Genomic DNA, 24,134 nt, shown 5'->3' with positions numbered 1-24,134 from the left:
TCCCTGCTCCTCATCCTGTGGCAGGTGCCTGCTGCACACTGGTACCGCAAATCATGCCTACATCCCTGTTTTGCAGCTAGGCCTGTTCTACATGCACTTAGTTCCTCACACGTGCCTCTTCTCTTTTACTCAAAACATGTACAGCTTTGGTTCAAAACACAAGACCTACGTTTCAGACCCACGGGCATAGTCCTAACACCTGAAAAACTCTCGTTTACAAGGAACTGATCTGGAGGCAGACTCACAGACAAGCTTATTTTGTTGCCCCAGTAAGGGCACATAATTTTCAGTTCCAAGGTTTACCACAGCCTTAAACAACTTGCAGACTCATGTCGTGCAATGCTGGGGGCTTTGTGATTTCTTTTCTGTAGGGTGGAATTGTATAATTAATGCACCCATTTTGTTTTTATTCACTTCCCTTTCTTAGTTTCTTTTTCTTTGTGTCTGTCTTTGTTTTAACACCATAGAAGAAATGCTCAAAATCATAAAAATAAGTATGGCACTTTCATAGATGACCTGAATCAAACTAAAATGTATGCGATAAAACAATAGTATGTCTTCTACACAATCTCCTCTCCTTATTGCAGAATATAGAATAGGAATAACACTTGCAATTACTTTGTAATGTTTGGCTTTGTTCAACAGCACACGTGTGTGATCTACTATGACTCAGGCCTTCACAGATGCAAAATGGTGCTTTATGCACAACACACAATACAACCAGAAGACACAAAAAGTCCTGTCAGTGTTTGGGAAGGGAGTGTATCATAAATTACTTTCTGAAAGCACAAAGCCATTTAGATGTGTGGTCAGTCATTCAGAACACCAAACATTCCGATGTCATTGTGCTGCAATAATAAAGGATTATTAAAAAAAAAAAAAGAGTTAATATATTACATAGCAATTTTTAAATACACTTGGAAATATCCCAAGAGTGTATATTTCATGCATGTGATGTATATAAACAAAACACAGCTAGCAGCTTCACTGCTTAGTGAAGCTTGGCAGCTGATCTGAAGATTTCGCAATGCGGTGTTTCAGTGGAGAAGCAGCACTGAGCAGAGGCATCCAGCAGGGTTAGGGGTCATTACAAGGCAACATGCTTGGCTCTTTGGGATCATTACTCATCGGTGCTGCCATTCCAGGCCAACTCCTCTGGATGATTAAGATGCAACTTTAATGGACTCTAAAAGGCTAATCTAGCCCTACATGGCTGAGAGGAATGTTGCTCCAGTCCAAGATCTCATGGCAGAAGGACTGGAGGGTACAAATGGCTGAATACACTGGAAAATTCCCACAGCAGCTATTGATTCTTTGTGCCATCTGAAGCTTCAAAATTAGATGGTAAAACAAGACCAGGGGATAATAGGAGGAGAGACAGTCTGCGTTGTTTTTTTGCTATCAAAACAGCCCTTTCAGCACAGAACAACAACATGTGTGATATTCATCATTTGTCAGGAGATGAAGAAAAGTCATAGAGCAGGAAATGTTGATTAATGAGGACATTGAATATGTGTCTGACACAGCAACTTTAGAAACCTCCTGCGTTTACCATTGTTTGCTTTGTTTGAGGACAAAGAGATAATAAACCAGTTACATTTATGTGGAAGAGTAGCATCTAGGAAAATGCTCTAGTGCAAGACACAATTTATCTGTGCAAATATAATGTGCAGCATAAAAAGGAGAACTTCGTGAGTTTGAAACACAGCACCCATAATAAACATGCACCATTCTGGGCAGAAATAACACTTTATATCTTTTCCCTTTGCTTGTTCCAAGTTCTATATTTAAAAGTATTTTTAATTGTATCGTATTACACACATAAAAAAAGATTTCATAAGACATTTTATTTATATGTGTATGCTGTGTCTATAATTACGGTATATACTATAATATTGATGAATGTTTCTTTCAAGAAAACAGTATAGCACCACAGTTATCGTGCAAGCCACAACTCTGCTTCCTCCTATATTTTTAGGTCGTGTCAACTTTTTTTACTGAGAATTTGGACTTCCATCTCCCTTCAGCTGGAATCCTTGTTTGTCCCACTCTTTACCCTGCTCTCGGGCTACAGGGTATATGATAATTGTTTCAATCCAGAAAGGTCTGGCTGGATTCTCACTTTTATACCTCTTTTCTTCAGGATATAGGAGCTGACTTCCTGAGGGTAACCTGGAGTTACAAGCAATTGTGTATATATGTTATGCCTGTAACAATCTTTTTAAAAACAAATGAGTGTTTACTCACTGAGATGAAAGCAGATATGACATAAAACTTCAAAATTATTTCTATTCCATGACAGAGATTAGGGATAAACTGAGGTTTAAGACCTTTTCATGAAAACAGAGAGTCATTCAGCTTAAAAAGGAGCTGAGACCTTTGGGTGGCAGATGGGTTACTACTGCTGTAGTGAGTACCTGAGTGTTTATATAAAGTGGAACACCTCCAGTAAGTGAGACACAGCTGTTTACCCACCTCATATATGAGAAGTAGAAGAGCAGGGATCTTAATTTGTTTTCAATTCCAATGAAAATACTTAAACAGCAAATCTATTGCCACCACTAATGCTTCTCTTTCTGTCAGAAATTCCACCTTGGAAGCGAGATACCTCTCCCAATTTATTATTACACTGTATCCTTAAAAATGACAAATTTCTGGAGAGAAAGTCTACATAACTGTAAGCTTCCCTCGTAAGTTCTGCTTTTATGCCTCCTCTACTTCCAGTAAGTATCAACAAGAATTTGTTCTCTTCCAATATAACTGTGGCATTTCTTGTCCTCCAATCACAGAGTCCTTTTTAACTTTTTTATTGCCCTTTTGAGATTTTGGCTCTAGGCCTTCACAAACAAACTACGCAATGTGTCTGGAATCAAGGAAGTACTGCATAATTTTTAAGTTAAATATTGTCTCTTAGCCCTTATAAAGAATTTTTTGTCTATAGCCTTCTCCAGCTATTTCCCAGTCATCTGCTATTAAATTAAATAGGTATGGTCAGATACTACATAGTTAAACAACCTGTGGTAAGCATTCATAAATTATTACACAAGAACTACCTGCCTTCCAAAGAAAGGCAAATGCAAATTTATGACCCTTTGAGACCTAACCTACATTGGTTTGTACCTGCCTCCATTGTCCAGCCAAACTGCAGGGAAATTGTTTAATTCCAGGCATCCACATGGCTTGGGAGTTTCCTTCACTCCTTAGAGATGAAATTAACAATTATCAAAGCTTGCCCATTCCTCAATTTGTAGATCAGATTTCATGTGTCTGTTTGCCTGTGAGAGAGCCACCACCTGGGGAGTCCCCCATTTTGTCTGCTATGTGCACCACGCTATTTGGAAGAAACCAGATTGATGTCTTGGCTGATGAAAATAACAGAGAATAGGGAAAATAACAGAGAATAGGGAATATGAAAATAACAGAGAATGGGAACTTGTTTTTCATTAGGCATCAAAGCATTAGAATCAGGTGCCAAGGCACTGAAAAATATGTTAAGCTCTAGATTCAGGATGGGACAGCCTTAGCAACATTAGGATTAGGAGTCAAATCCAAGTTCTATGACTCATCCATATGCACCTCCTCAGCTCCAAATGCTGCAGCAGCCTATACCTACACCTATGCAAGAGCAGTTGCCTTCCTCCTCATTCTCTCTAACAGCAACACCAATTTGCCAAATCCTTTCCAGGTTCCAGCCAACTACATGGAAAGAAAAGGGAACAAGAAGTATTGCTGCTCCACAGAACAGTAGGAAAGAGGCAGAGATGAGAAGAGTGAACTGCTCCTGCTGCCATGCATTGAGAGGGCTAGAATGAGCTACCACATATTCTCAGTCTCCCTGACCAGCAGGGACAATTGCATCACAAGCAGCTGTGTTAGGTTGTGGCAGGCAGAAAGAGAAATTCAGCATTCTACGTGAAAATTGTTCCTCGTCACCTACAGGAAAATGTAAAAGGCCAGATGCAAGCGTCGTGAAGAAGGCATCTTACTCTCCGGTCATGTAAGGGAGCCTGCTACTATTTTTTGTTCACACCACGGAAATTTCAGTTGGTATTATTTTAGCACAAACTTGAAGCCATTTGTCATTCTGAAGAATATTCCACTCCAAGATGGAAAGTGTATCTAAAATTTGTACCTTTCCCATCATTTATTTAGTAAAATATTTTTAAAGTTGCAGCTGAGTCATAACATGTCCTTTTATTTTTATTGCATTTGAACCTAATTGGTATATGTATATTGAATTACACCACACAGCTTCATTTCTGAAAATAAATAAAACATTAGGTTAATGAATTATGTGTCTGTAATTCAAAATAGAGGATCTGGTGATTCGGGCCAAAAGGCAAACTCTAAATGGAAAATGAAGTTATCTGTATTGAAAAGCAGTAAAAATCCCATAATTTAAAGTGTATCTTTTGTTCTAAAAATAGATGTTTTCTCTGAATTCCTTCTCCATAGCACTGGAAATGCCTTTTTAAAACTAAAAAGTATTATCAACACGAGCAAAAATAGCATTTGTCTCACTGTTGCAATTGTTATCAGTTTGGAGATGGGTGGGTTGTTACGGGATTGGATTGTTATTGGTGGAGGGTACCAAAGACTTAGGTCTGATAGACCTGGCAGACTCAGCTAGATATTAAATGTATATGGGACCTCCTGAGGGCCTTTTGTTGTCAGGGTCTTGGTCTTAGCCAGCTTTCCAAGAGCCTAGATATTTTGTCTCCCATTGATTCAAAGGAGTTGAATTTCTAGATTATTCTGTAAAATTACTTTTATATGAATTCTGATGGTCTCAATGCCTGGTATCAATGACATACATGAAAACATTGGCTTTAAATTAGAAGTGAAGATCCACTAAAGAAGCTCAGACATGCCTGAACTATTGCAAACAGTGTCTCATCTTTCCATTACCTAAATGTCTACGCGGCCAAGCTGTTACCTCATTCCTTTCTCTACTGATTGTCGGTAAAGTTAAATGTAAAAAGTAGTGGTATACAGTATCATAACCTGCTATCAGCTGAAACCATTAAGTACAAAGACGGCAGTAACGTAAAGTAGGAGAAACACTGCATATTCATAGCGTGCTTCGCTTCCATGTCATGGGATAAAGGGCATGCTATGCTCTGTGCCAGCTGGAGTTGGCACGGAGGGGGCAGCCAGGCTGCCATTTCTGCCAGCGGGTCCTAAACCCTTCACAACCACGCTGCTGCTGCGGGTGGCGGCTATAAACGGTCCGCGAGCCGTGCGAGCGCCGCCATCCCCTTTCCCTCCGCACCCCCCACACCCCCCGAGGGCAACATGGCGGCACCCCCGCCCTTAACCCGCTGGGCACGAAGCGCCCGCCGGCCACGCTCTTGGGGGGCGGGGCTCCCCTTGGCCACGCCCCCATCTGCCCGGGCCGGGCGGCGGAGCACTCCCCTCCGCCGCGCATGCGTCGTGCGGCCGCCGCCGTGAGGCGGGGAGCCGGGGGGCAGCGGCTGCGGTGGGGCGGCGGCGGCTCCGCGCCTGCCTCGGGCGGTGAGTGCGGGGGGAGCGGGGCGGGAGCGGCCGGCGGGGCTCGGCGGGGCTCGGCTCCTCGTCACGGGCCGCACGGCGGTGGGGTACGGCCGGGCGGTCTGAGCAGACCTGGCCGGGAAGGGCGGGTTGGGCAGCGCGGTTCCTGCTGCTCGCGCGGTGGGAGCGCGGCTGGGAGCCGGGGAGGAGGGGAGGGGATGGGGGAGAGCTGCCCGGGAGGGCAGGAGCGAGGCTTCTTGCTCCTCTGTTCGGCCACCTCGCTTCAGCCTCTCCTAGGTAAAGGAGTGTGTCTTCCAGGGCAGCCAAGGAGAGAGCCTGGGATTCCCGAGTATCTCCATGTCCTCGCAATTAGCAAGTATCAGGAAATCCCCGGGCAAAACAGGAATCGTCTTTTCCTCATGCGAGTTCCCCTAGAGATCTGCGGCCAACTACTGCTACAAGTTGATGCGCTAGCTCAAACGGCGAAGCATTGCATCTGGTTATAACATGCCTAGGTGCTGAGATTATAACAGACTTCAGTTTCCTTTTGTTAAAGGTAGGGAGTAACACACAACTGCGCTACGATTGTCATTTCCAGAAGCTCTCACAAATTAAAAGTTCTTTAGTTAACCTCAGTTCAGCCTCCTTGCACATCTAGATTGAACTACAGTTTTGTATTAGGTAATAACATGCAGTTTGTTGCATAAAAATTCCTGTTTGGCTCAGGGTGCGAATGAGATGAAGTGTTTTGGCCTGTGGTCGGTACTTAGGCAGTGTGACCTCAAGATCTGTTTTCTGAATGCTGTTCAAATCAGCGTTCGCATTCTGCTTCGAATATTGAATTATGAATCCTTCTGTGTCTTTGTCTATTGTCACGTTAACATCTCAGCACTTGACAAATGCCTTCTTACTTCCTTGTCTAGGGAGAGTTTTGTTAGTTATCATCCCTGTACTTCCATATGAAGGATGGAGGGTAAAGCTGTGCAGATTGGTTCAGGAACACCCAGGATCTGTGTTTTTTCATGGTTTCGACTTCCATATCCTGGTTTATATTAAGTGCACAGGTTCAAATAAATTGAATTGCTGGTCGAAGCCTCCGCTGCTTTTACAAATCAAACACTCGGATTTTGAGAAAAGCGTCTCTCAGATAAAATGCTGTTTAAGCGTGGGCACTGACTGTGTGCATTTTAAAGCGACTTCTGTCAAGTCACGAAGGAACTCTGAGGCAAAAGCAGGGACAGAATATGTGTCAGTACAGTGTTAGCTTATTTTAGGCCATATTGTTGCGAAAAGTTTGTGTTTGCTATGTTGTTTTACAGCAGCTCCTTTCCTTTTCCCTGTTCTTCTTTTCCCATATGCTGCCCTGCATACCTCTGTGGTCTCCTTCCCTTCTAATAGCATAACTGTTCCATGTTCATCTGGTGAGGTGGATCAGAGGATTAATCCTGCTGGGGAAAAAAAGTCTGACTTGCTTTTGACCCCGGATCATATCCCTTACCCAGCAGCTCCTATCAACAACTGGGCGGGCGAGGGAGCAACACGACATGCAGTTGGTACCATTCACTCCCAGTATGAGTAATGGGGAAAAAAAAAAAAAAAAAAAAAAACGTTTTGCCCATCCACTCCGCGTGTCCATTAATCTCGTCAATCTCATTTCTTCTGTATCTTCACATTTTCTACAGCTCCCTATAGGCAAAAAAAATATTTTTTGTGCAATCCTGTTAAGGTCTTTTGCTTTCAGGTTCTCAGTTCGATTCTGAACTTCTCTGCTGCTTTCCATACAGTCTTACCCTTTCATGAACTCCTATCAACTGTGTTTCTAGTGTGCAGTCTTTGTCTGGCTCATGTCACTAGTGCCTATTTTGCTTCAGCCTCCAGAGACAGCCTGCTTTTCCCCCCTGTCTCTCCCCACATCCCTTGCTTCCTCTCCCCTTCGACATTATAAACAAAAGTACTTGCAGTGCACAGTAGAAAGTAATACAGAACTGGTAAGGGAGTGGATTAAATGACCTCATGTCTAATGTCTGTTCTGCTGCCAGCTATTTTTGTTTGAGTTCAGATGTCAGTAACTATTTGACCTCTTGAAATCTAATCTGACAATACCCAGGCTTTTCCTTGTTTACCTTTGTTCTATTTACTGAGTCCTGCTCAGTAAAATGGGATACACATTTGTGAAGTCTGAAATAAGCTTATACCATTCTCTTTTTGCCATTAGTTTTGATGGTACTAATTATCAACTGACTTGTGCTTTAACCAAGGTTGCTGAGTATCATTATTAAAATAGCTACATTTCAAAAGCAAAGCCTATCTGCAAACAGGGTTAAAGAAACTGCATGCTAACCATCTAAAATCACACCCTGTGTTTTGGCTTACTAGTCATGTATTTGTTGAAACTGATATATACATATTTTCAGGCTGGGGCTCACTCTTAAAGATATTTTATGTAATCATTATTAACTTCGGGTAAAAGTTACGCATCTTTTCAGAAATACATTTGTAACAACTGACAAGAAACATTTGTACAACCCAGATCCATTATGTTGGAATTTAGGGCAAAGACTCCTAAAACAATACAGTGGCAAATGATATGTTGCCTGTTCTCAAACTAAGAGTCCCTCCTTGTGTGATTTTTTTCTGAGCAGATGTCTTAGAGGCTTGAGATCACTCAAATCTTGTCCATTGCACTGTGCTGTGTACCTGCTCAGTGGAGGGTTTCTTTTAAAGCATTTGAATCAACCTTCTCACCTTGCTTCTGAAACAACTGTTGAAAGTTGGCATCTCGTGTTTTATGATTCTCCTCTCAACATACTTCTGGTTTTTCAGCATAGCGGTCAGTCTGCTCCAATAAGATTACTCCAACAGCGTTCAGATTAAGTAATACTAAAAACCGGAGGGAAGACACGTGGAAGGTAATATTGGAATAGTTTATCATAGTTCGTTTTCTTACCTGAAACTGCAGAACTTCTGTTTTTTCACAGAACCGTGGATTACGTGAGATGTTTTTTTTGTTTACAGCAAGACATTATCTGCTATTGTTGTAATTCTGGATATTCCTGTTCCTCTGAGCTCCTTGTTTCCCTGTAGTGTGATAATGAATTCCATGAACCAATTTCAAGGATCAGTTTACACCAATTCCTCCTTAAATCCCTGCCTCTAAATTAACTACCTAGTGTGTAATATCTGTTATATTAGCCATATTTCTAAGTGTTCACTACTCAACATTGAAGAATTATTCCTTTTGGGCTCAAAAAGCATGAATTTGTTAGCTCGCTGGGTTTTTTTGTTGGGCGGTTTATAGGAATGCTGCCAGACAGTGGCATTCATCAGTCGTGAACTTTTGCACCTGCCTGTGCCTCCAGGTTTATCGGTGTGCTATTCACTGACCTTGTGTGTATTTTTCAGCTCTTATTTGTAGAGTCTTCCTCTCCAAGCTGTTTGCTAAAGCTGGGAGAGGAGAAACACCTTCCTGGTCGTTCTTTTTTCCCTAGTCTCCATTCTCGCTGCTGCGGGAAAGAGGTCTCAACAGCAGTATCATTAGCAAACTCTTGTCTGTCTTCCTATAGATTTGTCCTGCAGCAGCTGAAATTAGCACAGTCCTTGACATTTTCTTGCAGTAGGGCTGAGCAGTCTGAGTATCAGCAGTGAAACGGACTCACTGTGCTATTTTCTGTTTGCTGCTGCTGCTTATCAGGGCTGTGGGCAGCAGCAACATAAAGGCATGGCTTAGGCTGGAGAACCGAGTGCGTGGCTTTATAAGCAGCTTAACTGATCGAAGTGTGTCCTGCTGCCTGAAAGCAAGAGTTCTTGCTTTTTCCCTCCATCCTTGCGAGGTTTTGCATTTTGACCGCCTCCCCAGTAGTACTCCCAGCAGTGTGCAGCCAGCTGGACCAGGGAGCTGATTTGCTTTAAAATGAGAAGTCAAACCGACTCATGCGCTCATACACGCACACAGAAGGATTTCCACTGGGCTAACTCTGGCCGGCTGGCCACAGGGCCGCCAGCCAAACCCCGTGGTGTTGGCTTGAGGGAGGGAGCAGGCTGGGGGGGGGGACTACCTGCCCAGACAGCAGCTTTAGCTGGGATTGATGTACAGGAACTCTTAGCAAAGCATCAGTATTTCAGTAACTTTCTCTGCTGACATCCTGGAAGAGCAGCAGCAGGCTGCTCAGAGGGGAAGGCACAAGGAGGATCTTCAAGAGGGGCAAGGAGCTGGTGAATAGATCTGGGGGAGCAAAGTCAAAGTGAGGAGCGAGGTGAACGCACTTATCCTTAATGGAAAGGCCCCTTATGCCAAGCTGTAAAGACATGACCAGCTGCAAGCCTGCCACATCTGTGTTTTCCTGGAAAAATGGAGTGTCAAAGCAATTTCACTATGGCTGTTCTTCAGGAACTCTTGGCAAAGGTTTGATGAAATTTCTGGGCAGGTGAAATGATTTACACAGAAATACAAAAAGTGGAGATGCAGCTGCTGGTGGGCAGAAAGCCTAGGAATGTTCTCCAATGACTTCTGCAGTGTATTTCTTATGTAAATGTACACAACAGAACTAACCAAATTTAAAAAAACATCAGTGATCTGTTTGCACGCATTGGAGGACTCCTCTCCCCTTGACATTCCCTAGGTGCTGGGGTAGGTATACAGCTTGTAGGGGTGGGCAGAGCACCTCCCACTGCCACCTTTTAAATCTTTCAGGAGCGAATGTTAGACGTGCAGATGCTGGTCGAGGACCTTTCTGTTGCGAATAAAGTTTTCAACAATTAACCATTTTAACTCTGCGTGTTCTCAACATAACTAAGATAAATCGTATCTTCAAATACACTTAATTTTGCACGTTAATTTGGCATGTCAGTGTTTAAGTGAGTTCAACATTTTTCTTGCCCTAAATCTTTTAAAACTGATTTTTGAAAGCCAAAATCTTTCAGAATTGTTTTTGTTGAATACTTCTGCATGCTTCCTACTCAAAAGCAGAATGTGTAATGTACTGAATCACTTTATAAGGCGTAGGAGAGTATCAATAGATTTATTGTTCTAGTTCTGGGAGGTGCTCTAGTGTTTCCACAGTGCTGGGAAGTATCAGAAATTCTTTGTATGTATGCTGTGATACTGGTGGTTTTGTGACTACTGGAACTCATGTAGCTTTGTTTTCTATGGATTTATGCCATGTGGTTGATCGATGATAGGCTGTGACTTCAAGCTTTACTGTGGTGTTTATTTCGATGGTAACTTCAAGTCTTTTCTTGAGTTACGATGTTCAAAACGGTTCCATCCTCTATACTAGTTTGCTTTATTTGGGAAAACTTCTGTGAATACAACTGTATTTTTCTACTGTTCTGTACTAGGCGGTTGAAAAGGACCAATGGGTTGGACTAGAGGACATGAGGAAACCCCACATAGACACAAAGCCCTCTTGCTAAAGGAAAGCAATCTAAAAATAGGAAAACCGTGTTTGCACCCTTTAAAAAGAAATAATGTTGAAGTATACCACTTTTGCGTTTCTAGCAATTCTTACAGAATTGCAAGTGTGTAAAATGAAAAATGGTACTTGATTTCGGTCTTTCTAAACCAAATTTAATTTATTATTGCGACTTGAAGGTAACTTAAGGAGGAATGCAAAACTAGTTAACTGGTAGGTTGGCTTCAGTGGCAAATGCAGTTTAGGAAGTTAGATTTCTTTTCTGCAGCAGCCTTTGAGTGCAAAGGGGTAGAGGAGAGGCGAGGGAGATGGGTGGAAGAGTTGCGAAGCTGCAGTACAGGGCACAGAGCTGCATTAGCGCCCCCCAGTTCCACTGGGGGGAAGAGAGGGGTGGGCGTTATGGGAGAGAAAGTAGTGGTATTAAAATATATGTATATACGTGTGTGTTGTGTGCCTTTCTGTAACTCCCTGATGTGACAAAACTTCATAAAAATCAGTGAAGTACTTGTGCCTCGTTATCTTCTTTCTAGTTACCATGTAATTGATAAGATGAAATACCTATTTATAGCTTTCATATAACTCTTCTGGCACTTCTGTGCAATTTGATTTTTGGTTGACTGGAAAATCCCATTAAAACATGCTCTGAAATGCCGTCATATGTGCCTTGCTGCAGGGGAAAACAGGCAGGGTGGAAACTTGTATTCAAACATGCTGATGGTGCATAAATATTTGGAAGAGAAGGCTTTGTTTGCACATTTCTCTGTGAAGTGCTGCACTAAGCTAGAAAAATTACTTTGTATTGCTTCTGGATAATTTTTCTAAATTAAATGAGGTGTAAGACATTGGCCTACCAAGCAAGTGCTAATGCAATTTACTTACAGAGCAGAATATTCACCTCACCTTTTCCTCACTGCAGAAAAGCGAAATAAACTTTACAAAGTAGCAGGCATAGATTTATTACAAAATTATTGCCTGCACAGCAAAGATGCGTGAATTTATCCAGGCGTTTTTTGGCTACAAAAATGCATGTTCTGATCTCCCTCTCCCTCCCTCCCTCCCTTCCTATCTTACCCCCTTTTACTTCAAAATATCAGGAATTTAGAGGGAAATAAAGTAGCTATTGCTTCTTTCCGTTCACCCAATTGTAACAATTTCAAGAAAAGGTTCGGGGAGTCGAGGATAATCTTTTTTTCAAATGTACAGAATCTCAGGTCTTTTTTTCTCTTCATCTGCAAAAAGAAGGCTTGAATATTGGATACAGACTGATACAGTTGGAGGCTGAATTTTGTACGGCCAGCCTGTGTTATTGGAAAATCCGTGAAGATATTATTTGTGACATTTGCGTCATGGTTTTGCTTTTTAAGATGTGTTGGAGAAGAAATACAAGATTTTCCAAGTAGGAAAAAAAAAAAGTGCATATTTATTTAGCCATGGTCTTTTGACCTTTTCTGAATGGGCAAGCACCATACGTGCAATGAAATTATAGCCTTGTGAAGAGACTCTGACCAGGTACTGTCGCTAGACCCTTCTCTGATTTTTGTATCCCAAATAAAATGTGGCTTTCCTTCACATCCCAAGGATGGGCAGTGCCAGGCAAATATCAAGTGACGCCTCGCCAGATCTTTGCTCTTTACAACAGCTCTGACGTATCCTGCAGCGCTAGCAGCTTTGTTATTGGCCATGAAAATTATGTTTAAATGTCACTTGCAGGGGGGAAGGAGAAGAAAGTATTTTGCCTTTCCTGGAGAGACATAATCTGAAGTAAATGTAGCAATTTTTTCCTCTCTCCTCCCTGACCCATAAATGCTTTGAAAAGGCTTTATAAAACCAGCAGGGTTATAATCTACTTTTTGCTTATCCTGAATGTGTCGATTTGGCAGGGGGTGGTGGGACCCAGAGTCTGGGGAGATTGTAGATAGCGGAGGGCAGGAACGATTGAAGAGACCACTTGCCGCTTATCAGCTCGATTTTTATGTGCACGTATTTACTTCCCTGGCCCTAACCCACCCATAAACTGTTTTGGAGAGGAACTGAGCAGAGTTACTCATTCCTTGCTGGGCACCAGATCACTTCCCTTCTGTTATAGCCAGATCGTTACCAGTAGAAGTATATGTGGTACCTCTGAAGATGCAATAATACATGCTTTCTTTGAAAAAAACTTTTAAGATCTGAAGGCTAGATGGCTCCTGAACTTTTTTAGTTGAAACACCTGGAAACTATCTGACCATAAACTACATAAGAAACTAAACTGGGTATTAATAACTCGGAGCTCGCTGGAAGCTAAATGGTTAGCTGTTTTAGCATACACTTCTAAGAACTGGATCAACCCAAATGTCAGCCTGGCATTGTGCGTTGTGCCAGGGGCTGGGGTGAGATGCCATGGGAGGTGTCTTATGGCAGAGCATGGGCAGAGTGATCCATCCCTTGGTGTTTTGCTGGACTATCAGTTGATGAGGATCTTCCTGGGGAAGAGGATACAGCTGGAGGTTGTGTGTTGCGGGAGTTGCCAAATCTATATCCATTTGTTCATTTTTACTTTACTTTTTTTTAAAACCATTTCAGTGTTTGTCCTCAACACTGTCTTGCAGCAGCAAGTTCCCTAACTTTAGCGCTATGTGAAAATTAAGGTCGTTGTACTTATTTACATCCACATCAGCTCAGGTCAGTGGGTGCCCTCTTGCTTCTCCTATCATGAGAAATAATGGAGAGCTGTAATGTAATTACCTGCTAGGTCACAAGTGTATAGCCAAAAGACCGATTTACCCTGACAGACTGTCTATGGTCTGATTAGATCACCCGAAATGTCTGCCTGCTTTAAAGTGAGTGGTTTGTCATACAGTGATTATTCAAACACAAAGGTTTTTTTTCCTTTTTTCCCCCTTTTTTTAAAGCAGCATGTCATTTTTAATCTGCATACATCCCAGTTTATAACTAGAGTTGGGAGCTTTTGACTCATATCCCTCAGTTTGTCATCTGTAAAGCAGCAGTAGATGGCTTGAACTGCAAAATGGAAGTCGGCTTGTTTGTAATTTACAAAACATGCAAATGTTTCATTTGCATGAAATCAGGAGCACAGAACAGGGGAGGAAAGTAAAACAAGTGCACGTTCAAAGCTGCTTCTACATTAGGAAGGTTATGGGTGAAAACAATCTATAAACGAAGCAGTCTGCAGCAATTCTGATATAGGTCGTGTGGCTCTTTTCATGAGAAGAGCTAGCAGCTGCCACTTTAATAGTGTGGAATACGAATTTATCAATGCATTATTTAGAACTTCAGCTGCCTGTAAATGAAAGGCAGAAGGATCATAATGGAGTTTCCCTGGCTTATTATAAATTGACTTCGTGTGCTTCTTTATTATTCTAGAAGCTGGTAACAGAGATTGGAGAGAAAGTTACCGAAAGTGCTTATAATAATGGTGGTCATAAACCAGATTTTAACTTTGTAGTCTCTAATAGTAGGTTTCCACTACACGTGGGGGATGCTTTTTGTCTGCCCAGTTTTTCTGAGGTTGTGGGAGGTGGCTAGGTTATCTCCCTGCTTACCAGGTTAGCTGATCAGCTGTGTCTTTTTTTTCTTCCCCTCTGGTCTTTCTGAGCAAACACTGGCATTTCCGATTTTTAATTCTTAGATTGAGCCCTGTGGTGTCCTGTGTATTAGCAATGCTGTTGTTGTTTTTTTAAGTGTGTTCAACACATCACTTCAGCTGAATTTGAATGGAGTTTATTGGGTTAACAAGGTTGAATTCTTAGAGCCAGAGCATTGCTTAATTTCCACAGGGAGCACACAGCTTTTGAAGATAAGATAAGCACATAGATGGCTTAAGAAATCTGGTGTACTGTGGTGAGGGTTTTTTGTTCTTATTTTTTTTGTTTCCTTGTTTTTTTGTTTTCTTGAGTTTTTATTGTTTTGCTTTTTTTTGTTGTCATTTTGCTTGTTGGTGTTTTTGTTTTGTTTTTTTTCCCCCCTCCATCTGTAGATAAGCCTGACATTTTTGGGTGATGCCCTAAAAATGTGGGGTTCTGTCTGGGAGGCGTTACTCCTAACTAGCACCCCAGCGATTACTTTCTTGCTTGAGGGAGAGTCTTGTGTTACCTCTGTTTTTGGCTACTTGTCTGTCAAAGTGATTCTGTAGCAGCACCACAGGAAGTTTTGCCAACATTCACTGCTGTCCCCTAACGACCTGTAATTCTTTGCTGATGAATGGTTTATCCAGAGCTTCCTTCCTCAAAGCTTCTTAACTTCTTTGAGTGTAGTCGTACGCTACATACACACTGGACATATCTGCAGCAGCATTTTGGTTCAGATTAGGAGTGTGCTATGGAAGCAAAACTCCCAATTGTCACCACTTTCCGTGCTTTGGTTTCTCATTGCAGAATCATTTCAAAGCAATCAAACTGAATTACTTTTGGATGAAGAAAAACTGAAAGATGTGCTCTGAGAGCATACCTAATGCAGTCCGACAACCGCACAATATTCAGCCCAAGGAATCAAGTAGGAGCTACTGCAAAGGAAAATCTTTACCATGCATGTTGTGCTAATGTTGGGTCCTCATCACCAACTGTTTTGTTTTTCAGACTTACCCCTATTGCGCTGCATTCCTCGCTGACGTGAGTATAGGCATTGATAGAGACAAATACAGGGCACGTATAGGTTATTATCCATGTTGTAGATAAGAGTCCATCTATTCAAGTCTTAAATTAGAATAGATAGTATCAAAGTAGCTGACAGCTTGAGTTTGATTTGGAAGCCATTACTTAAACAGCAATTAGGTCATGCAGCACCAGAACTATGATGAAGCTGTTTTCCTGTCTGTCACCTTTTGCACTTTTCTACTTCAACAATCCGAGTTCTCTTCAATTTTCTAACGTGTATTTTTGTGACCCAGCTGTTAACCAAAGCACAGTATTCTCAGACACCTCCCATGTGCCGGTGTGCTATTTCCCTGTTTTCATCTCTCCAACTTCTTGGACTTGGCAGCTTGCAAAGGTCTGTTCAGGCTGGGACTGTATGCTTACTGCCTGCCTACCCCATGCTGGTGAAAATGGGTAGTGATTTACAGTCATCAAAGGCACCATGCCTCTTGAAAGGCTTCCACAAGTGGGAAACCCCAACTTATACTTCACTGAGAACATTAACGGCTTGTCTCTGTTCTTCTCGGTCATCAGTATTCAAGGAAAACTTGCGGGAGCACAGAGGTAGAAATCTGTGTCAGATTTGGTTAAAAGGTACTGGGGAAGCAGAAGTTAGGATGGTTAGGTAACACAGTATCACTAGTTTTGATTCCATACAAAATCAGGATAAAAATACATCATACTGTGAAGGCTATATTTAATCATGCACCATTCCCAATTTAAAAAAAAAAATAAATAGAGAAATCAATGATTGCAGTATCAACATTTAAGTGGGTTATCAAATTAAATACTCCAAATTTGTGTTCCCAAAGCAGGGTGATAATGTCTTAACCTAAAGCAACATTTTTCAATGGCAGCTTCCAGAAAATTAAAGTGTCTGGGATGCTGCTATGTAGGCTGATGAGACAGGCATGGACTCTTGAGCATTTGTACAGTTTTGGTTTCGGTACTGCTGGTTTCGTAAGTATTCAGTTATTTTTCCCAAGAACTGCCCAGATGGTCCCCATGCACTTCAAAACAATGAAGCTAACCAAAGTTTTCCCTCGCCAAAGGGAGAGTGGTGTTACTTCTCTGCACAGATGTCCTGCTTGCCAAAATGTGTGCACTGGGAGATTGTTCTTGTCTGGTTTTGAAGGGCAGGGGAAGGAATAGATGTCTTAACTTACAGTAATTCCCTCTTTGAACTGGGGGAGCCTGGGAGTAACCAGAGAATAGGCAGCCAGAACGCTATCACAGCTTTAAAGTGACAAAAAAACACTGAGTAAAGAATGGGTAATGAAGCTGAGGCAGAAACTTGGACTTCAGCCTCAGCCATCTGAAGCGTTGCCCAGCTGCAGTCAGGAGCAACCCGCTCTCTGTCAAATGCTGCTCTGTGTGAAGAGTTGTACTTATCACACTAGTTCCGTGAGCGATGATTTATTCTATTGATTTTAAGACATAATGGCAGTCTGCTAACTACAAGCGTCTCTTAGTGATTTAGTCTGTGGTTTCGATCCCTATGTAATGAAAATTAATGTGTTATAACGCTGTGATTGGATAGCATCTATAAAGCTGAAGGGTTTTTTTTCCAGTTCCGTTTCACTCTTACCCTTGTTCTTTGTAGTCTCGGGTGGGGTGAATCTTGTACATTTGACAGTAGTTTCCGATGGGTTTCATCCCTCTTTATTCCCAGCCTGATTCCATGGCAAACCTTGCTGTTCCAAACAAATAAATTTACTAAGTAGAGGCTTCTCCCATATCCTTAAACTGTGGACTTCCTGCTCGGAGGAAAAGCAATATATTTCTACAGTGTTTGAATCCATATAAATCCTTGTGTACACTTTTCCTGGAAAAAAAGGTCTTCTAAAAAGACTGTAATGAGTAAAATTGTAGTCTTCTGTAATGCTTTTTTTCCAGGGACGTAGAACCCAAACATGGTGGAACTGGGATTTTTAGGTAAGCACATCCCACATTTTGAATACATGGCAGTTCGAAAGTTATTGTCTGTCTTCCTGTGTGATTATTTACTGTTTTCATTTTTTCTTCTAAACAGACCTCCCACAGGAGTATTTTACTTGTTTCACTGCACACAATTTAGGGCTGGGGACTAGAACAGAGTTGTTTATTTTTGGACTGAACATCTGATGTTTTACTTAGCAGTGTCCCTTGAATGTATTTGCTTTCATAAAATGCTCCGGAAGAACCTAAATATTTATAGTATGAAAAATTTTATAGCTCTGTGTGGCATCTGGTTGTAAACTGCGTCCCAGTAGTCTCATTAATTGTACAGGTTACAAAACTAAGCTTAACAACTGTATCCCCTGTTAGGGTTGTATTGCAGAATGGAGAGGAAAAAAAAAAAAAAAAACACTTCCCCATCCCTACCTGGGTACTGGAGTGCACGTTTGTCCCCTGTTGGGAGAAGAGCCTGCTGGTTTTAAGTGTTCAAAGTCCCTGTTAATGCAGCAAGTAAGAAATGGAGTGAGGCAAGATATTGCTGCTGCTTCACATTACCCCTTAAGGATCCTTTCCTTCAGGACGTGCTTTGTTCTTGATGTTGTTTTTCTCTAGAATACGTAACAGACAGTGAGCAAGAATAGCAAAGGCAAACTGGACTTCTGCCCTCTGTCAGATCCTCTGCCCTTTAGTGGTATGTGGTGCACGTAGGTTTCAGTCTAACTTGTGGGCAGAAAATGTAGCCAGGAGAAGAGTACCTGCTAGCAGAATATGGTTATTTTAATAAATGCAAAAAAATCTTGCAGAAATATTATCTTGGGCCAACAACGTTTGTTGTTGAAATTAGTTATCCCAATTTATGGGATATGCTGCATTGCTAGAATATGACTACCAGATTGGGAAATGTTTGTAAAAAATATTTTGTGATTCGTGCTTATACATAGTGTGTTCAAAGTGTGAATACTTCAGGATTGAGGAAAAAATACTTAGGTTAGATATGGAAAAAAATGTACAGCTTGGTTTGTTGCTTCAATGTTAGCTTCATAAACTGTCATGCAAAACGCTTCTCGGTGAGATGCTACAGCCCGTTGGTGATGAGCACAGTAGTGCTGGTAAATAGCACAGGCTTCGATACATCTCCTTTGCTGTCCCCTATGGGCTGTATAACTCGTTTTATTTCCCGTTGAGTCTTTATATTTTCTATTAGAGGTGGGTGGTTCATCGTTTTAGGGTTGTTTTTCTTTTTTTTTGTATTTTTTACCATCACACCAATGGTCAAGTGTGTGCTCAGAAAAGATCCCCTGTTGAACAGTCGCTGGTCAGATACGTCAGCTTACTGCTGAACTCAGAATTTGATGCTCAGCTGTAGCACTATCCATGCTGTCTACTGTATGACTGACTCTTGGATGAAGAGTGTTTCCTGAAATAACAAGCATTAGTGTCACTAGTAAGATATTATCTGTGGCTACTTTGTTCTTGCATTGGTGTGTATGTGTGTGTATATATAGAAATATGAGAAAAACATTGCTCTGACACCATAGGACCATCCTAGCCTTCAGTGAGGTTCTTGGAAGACTAAAAAGCAGGAAACTAAATTTAAAAAGTTGTGTGGAGGAAGAAATGAGTCAATAGCAGGTCAAGATGTTCCTGTATTGTTGCCAACCCTCTTCAGTTTTATTAGCTGGTTTATGAAGGGGAAAAAAAATATTAATGTACTTGTCTGCATTCAAACCCTTTTTCCAAACAATCTTTGAACTATTTAGTCAATTTGAACCAAAACTGTCAGGGGGTAGAGGACTGAAATATTATTAATCTCTTTCCCTCTGGGGGAAGGGATGATTAAGTAGAGGGCAAAGACCCAAGAAGTTCTTCTGTAGTGGGAAAGTCTCTTGGGTGAGCTGAAGTTTTCTGTCCTGCCCGTATAGCAGCAGGGCAATCAGTGCCTGGGTCCTGAATCAGCCTCTCGCCCAGCAGGCAGTGGGATGCAGGAAACTGCCTGTGAGCTGTGGGAGCTTAGGGAGAGCAGGAGGCTGGGAAATGAAGAAGTTTGGGCAGATACAGAGAGGGGTGAGGGGAGGCAGGGGAGCATAAAAAAGAATGATGCACATTTGGAGGAAAATTGGTATAATTGGTTTGAGGGATCTCTGAATACTCGTCATTGCCGTAAAAATCTAATGTGGACTGCTGAAGGGAAGTTTCTGCACCACAGTGACTGGAAAGATGGATTTGATGTCTCCTGGAGAAGGGTGCGCTGATTCCTTCTGTAATGAAGGAAGGGTGAGAAGATCTCTAACTTCTGTGTTTTGCTGCCAACTGAGCAAATCTTTATTTTATCACTAGTTCATAATATACTTGCATCAATTTGCAATGAAGAAGACAGTTTAATTTTTCCTCTACTTGTTTCCCACAGTTTTACAATCTGTGTGTCAATGTTCTGATTTTCATTCCCAAATATTATGACGTACTAAGCTCCTTGTGCCGGTCGCAAAGGCAGCACTGCACACCTAGACAGCATCAGACTCAGCTCCTGGTGGAAAACTTCCCTTAGCAGGGAAGAGGGATGTCGGGGCCCACGTTTCCACCAAACCGCCCTGCAGGCAGAGCCATCTAGTTGTGACTCAGTGAGTGTGGACGGGGATGTATGTTTTGCATTTTCTTAATTGCTAGTGTTGAAATCCATATCCAAGTTATTCGTTATAAGGCTGAAATATTAAAGGCTAACCAAAATTTAATAAAATAAAAAGAAGTTCCTGTTAGAGGGAAGAAGCTTGGCAAGATTCGTTTCATGTACTGCGTTACAGCAGATGAGCTGAGGGTGGGAGGGGGTCTTGCTCCTCTACTGCTCTTAATGCTATTTGAGGAGCTGTTGCAAGGAAGCTGCCTGAAACTGGACGATAATAAATGGGGAAAGAAACTCACGTTTTATCAGACGAAACGAACAGTTACCAATAAACAGATTTTTTGTGACCTGTTTATTACTAAAAGTTTGGCAATGTTTTCAACACAAATATTTGGGTTGTAAAGATGGGACTAACCAGAAAGCTGTGCTAATTTCAGTTTTATTGAACAAGCGTCAAAGATGTTTTTGTCTTTGCATAGAGTAGTCTGCTGAGAAAAAATAAGGCTACTGGAGGAGACTGCATATGTCCTGAAAAAAATTGTAAGCCCTCTGCTTCTGTTACCCTCCCATACTTAGGAATGATATACTAAACACGGTGGTGAGATTTCAGTGCTTTAATCTTCACTATTTATTTGCATTTATTTACCTTCGCAGAGACTTGATGAACTTGCTTTAAAATCACTTTACTCCCGTGTCCCACATTTCCTTTAGTCCCAGTCCTACAATTCTGTTAGTAGACCGGGACGTTTCTATAGAGCTCCATTCACTTCAGCAGCATTTCTCACAAGTATTGCAGCCTGCTCTTGCTAGACAAATTAGCGTTGGAAGGGCTGTGCTGGAAGCCTTAACTTTCCCTCTTTATTACAGCAGCTACAGCCAACACTTGTACACTATTAACACTTTTTTTAATGGAGATGTTTGCCTGTGAGGTTTTGGTTTTAAGGAGGTTGTGGGCAGGAGTACGGAATGATACGTTGATGTGTAACTTGGCCTCTGAAGTAGAACTAATGCTAATCTTTAGGAGTTGGTAATTTATTAGTAAAAAATCTTCAACCTCATGTGGTGTTCTACCGACTTGGTTAGACAGCTGCACCTCTCTAGCCCTTTGCTGAAAGCTTTTATTTTCTTAACTGTTCTCATACTAATGAAGACTCCAAGAAACTGAAAACAGTCTCTCAGCTAGCTGTTGTGGACTTCAGGTGTGGCTTTTGTTGGCTCTCTGCCTGGTGGGTACAATGAGCTTCAGGCTTTTTCTTGCCTGAGTGCATCTTTTGTCTGTTCTCCTTCCAAGATGAGGTATAATGTACATGTAAGTTCTTGTAGGCTGGGCTCGGATCCTTACATGTATGGCAAGTTCCTTTGCCAAATTACAGGTCTTGTTCTACCCTCAAACTTAATGCAGGCATCCCGTTTTAATCACTAGCCTCTGAATTTGCATGTGTTCATTCGGATTTCAAAAATCTGATCCACAGAGTAGAGGTAATGAGTTGACATGATGTTCTCTGCAGAGTGAATTTGAATCTTAGATAAGATACAAGTAGTTTAACCTTTTAAGTTGATTTGGGTAAAACAGAGGTTGCAGATTAGTATAAAATGATACACACCTTGTGTTTCATACCAGTATCTTTGCATATTCTAAATATGAAATGCTTTGAAAAAGGTTGAAGCATTCACCCTTTCTCAAGAGTCATCATTTATTGGATAGTACTCTTATACTACCAAGGCTAATATGTATGCAGGAGTGATACAACTCAAAAGGGGATAAATCTTTACCACAGGGATTCCAACACTATTATACATTTCTCTCGATTCCCGTATATTATTATAAACTTTTCTCTGTTCATCATGATTCACAAACTCAACAGGATGTTTCTTCTTTCGTTTTCAGATTTGATATTTGCAAGTTCTGTGCCTTGACAGTAATCATCATGGATAGTGGTAAGTTTAACTTTGATATGAATGTGTATTCTTTACTTTTCCCTGTGAAGCTTTGAAGCTTTCCCCATGAAGCACTCCCCCCAAATTGTCCTCCACTCAAAATCCAAATCAATTTGCACAAAAATTGTTCTCTGCTATCGAACTGATTTTGGTATTGCATATGATAGAGCTCTTTGTCCATACTAAACTGAACTGGAATTGTACTACTGTTTTGACACATATATTGTATGTGGACCATAATAATGAGCATCACAAACTCATTCATGGACCTTTGAAACCTGGCTGCAGAGCAGAGACTGCAGAGCTGATTATCCAGCCTTGCATCCTAAGCTTGTTTCAATAACTCTAGGTTCTCACAGCAGAAGTCACTCTTTAAGCTTTATAAGTAGAAGATCAAAATGTTTTTCTTTGCTCTCCCCGGTGCAAACCAAATAGTTTTATTAAGATCACCTACAGAACGACTCACATTTATCAGTAGCTGCAGCTTTTTATTTAAAGTGAAATGCTTACTTCTAGTATTTGCTAGAGGTTTTAATCTGCTTGGGTGTTGGTAAAGAGTCAGAAAAGGGGAGTGTCAACAGCAGCCTCAATAGAGCTGGCTTTGGTGTCCACAATGCCCTTGGCTTTGCTTCTGCAGCATTTCTGTGTATCAGGATACTTTTCCCACACTGCGGCTCCCTATTTCTCTGTCACTACAGACCTGAAGCCAATTTTCTTTGTGATAGCTTCAGCTGGCAGGCCGAGACGTGTTTATCCTCACTCATGCCCTTGCCTGACTCTTCTTGATTCTGGTTGACCTTCACCTTGCTAGAGTATCTATTCACTGTGTGAATAGAAAACCACAGGTTTTCCTGAGAATGTATAATAAAATGATCAGACTATATTACTCTTTCCAAAAATAATGTCAGATGAAGACTTTGAAAAGGTTTTTTTTTTTGTAGCTTTCTGATACATAAGAGCTTGCTAAAAAACGAGTATTAGTTACACACAGCACTGAGTGCAAGCACGTTTGAGAAATAAATGTATTCCAATGCATTATGTTTGGTAGTTGTATACCTTCATCTATATTCTATAAAAATATGGGGAGGAAGAAGGGATTTTAGGTTATTTGTTTCTGTGTCTATCTTAATTAACACCAAACTCATCATTTTGATTTTTTTATCTGCATTTGTTAGTTAATCTCCTTAACAAAGTGAAAAAATAAGGTAAATTGTACTTCTTCTATTCTTGCCATGCCATTCTTCCCTAATCATTTTTAGCTTTGTAGTAACAGCTGCAGTGAATTCAGCCACATTATAGCTTGGTTAGGTGGACAATCCAACCCAAAGAGTGTTTTTTTTTTTTTCACGCCCTCCTGTATAATTATGACAGAATGTCTCCATGATGACAGTCATAGAATACTAAGAAGTCAACGTGGTTTCTGCAATATGATGCCACTATCTCTCTTTATAGGATTCATCAGGCAATGAGTGATTCTCATTAAATCACTGTATTTCAGTCAGTATCTCCATCAAGATTGCTTTGATCAGTGCATGTTTTTGTTTCCTTGCAGCCTTGGTATTGACTTCTCAATAAGGTTTTAAAGTCATTAGGGGTGTGCAGAGCTTTAAAAATGTCAGATCAAAACAAATGAACGATTTTATACTTCATTCTTTCCAGTCTTGCAGGGTCAAAAGCCGTTCCTGATATGAACAGAGCATTATTTAGCAGATACATTCAGGGTTAACATGGTGTGGGGTTTATTATCCTCAGTGGGCTTTTTTGTCTTTTTGAGATATGCATTTTCTATACAGTACTGTGGGAGAAGAGAGACTTTCTGAATGTGAATTGCTAAACAAAAAAGGTGAATTTTCTTCCATATTGGCCATTCTTGAATATTGAATTGCTTTAGTGCTCTGCTGTTCTTTGTCAATGCATTTTGCAGCAGAAATGTATGCTTTGCTGTGTTTTTTTTTCTTTGAAAACTAAACTATTACCTAGAAAGTCATGACAATATGTAGTGAATGCAATATTTCACGGTATACCAGATTTTAAACCTTTACTATGTTTGCTTCTTTGAGAAATTGCAAAGTGCATGTAGAAACAAAGATTTGTACTTTCTTTCTGAGA

General features: G+C 41.1%; 1 protein-coding gene across 2 annotated transcripts in view; it reads left to right on the top strand.

Annotated features, from left to right (window-relative positions):
- The first annotated feature begins 5,404 nt into the window (after positions 1–5,404).
- PRRG1 (proline rich and Gla domain 1) overlaps positions 5,405–24,134 on the top strand; it is a 32,719-nt gene continuing 13,989 nt past the window's right edge. Inside the window, exons 1-3 of one of the 2 annotated variants that reach the window (XM_083825918.1) lie at positions 5,443–5,514; positions 5,809–6,046; positions 21,976–22,025. In XM_083825918.1, coding sequence (XP_083682044.1) covers positions 22,016–22,025 — 10 coding nt within the window. In that variant the 5' untranslated portion in view covers positions 5,443–5,514; positions 5,809–6,046; positions 21,976–22,015. Of the gene's footprint in view, positions 5,515–5,808; positions 6,047–21,975; positions 22,026–24,134 lie in introns of both variants that reach the window. The other variant, XM_083825917.1, reaches the window with a different exon arrangement.

Source organism: Anser anser (genome assembly GCF_964211835.1).
Source record: "Anser anser genome assembly, chromosome: 1".
Lineage (NCBI taxonomy): Eukaryota > Metazoa > Chordata > Aves > Anseriformes > Anatidae > Anser > Anser anser.
The sequence above is the reverse complement of the archived record's forward strand: the minus strand, read 5'-3'. Positions and strand labels throughout refer to the sequence as shown.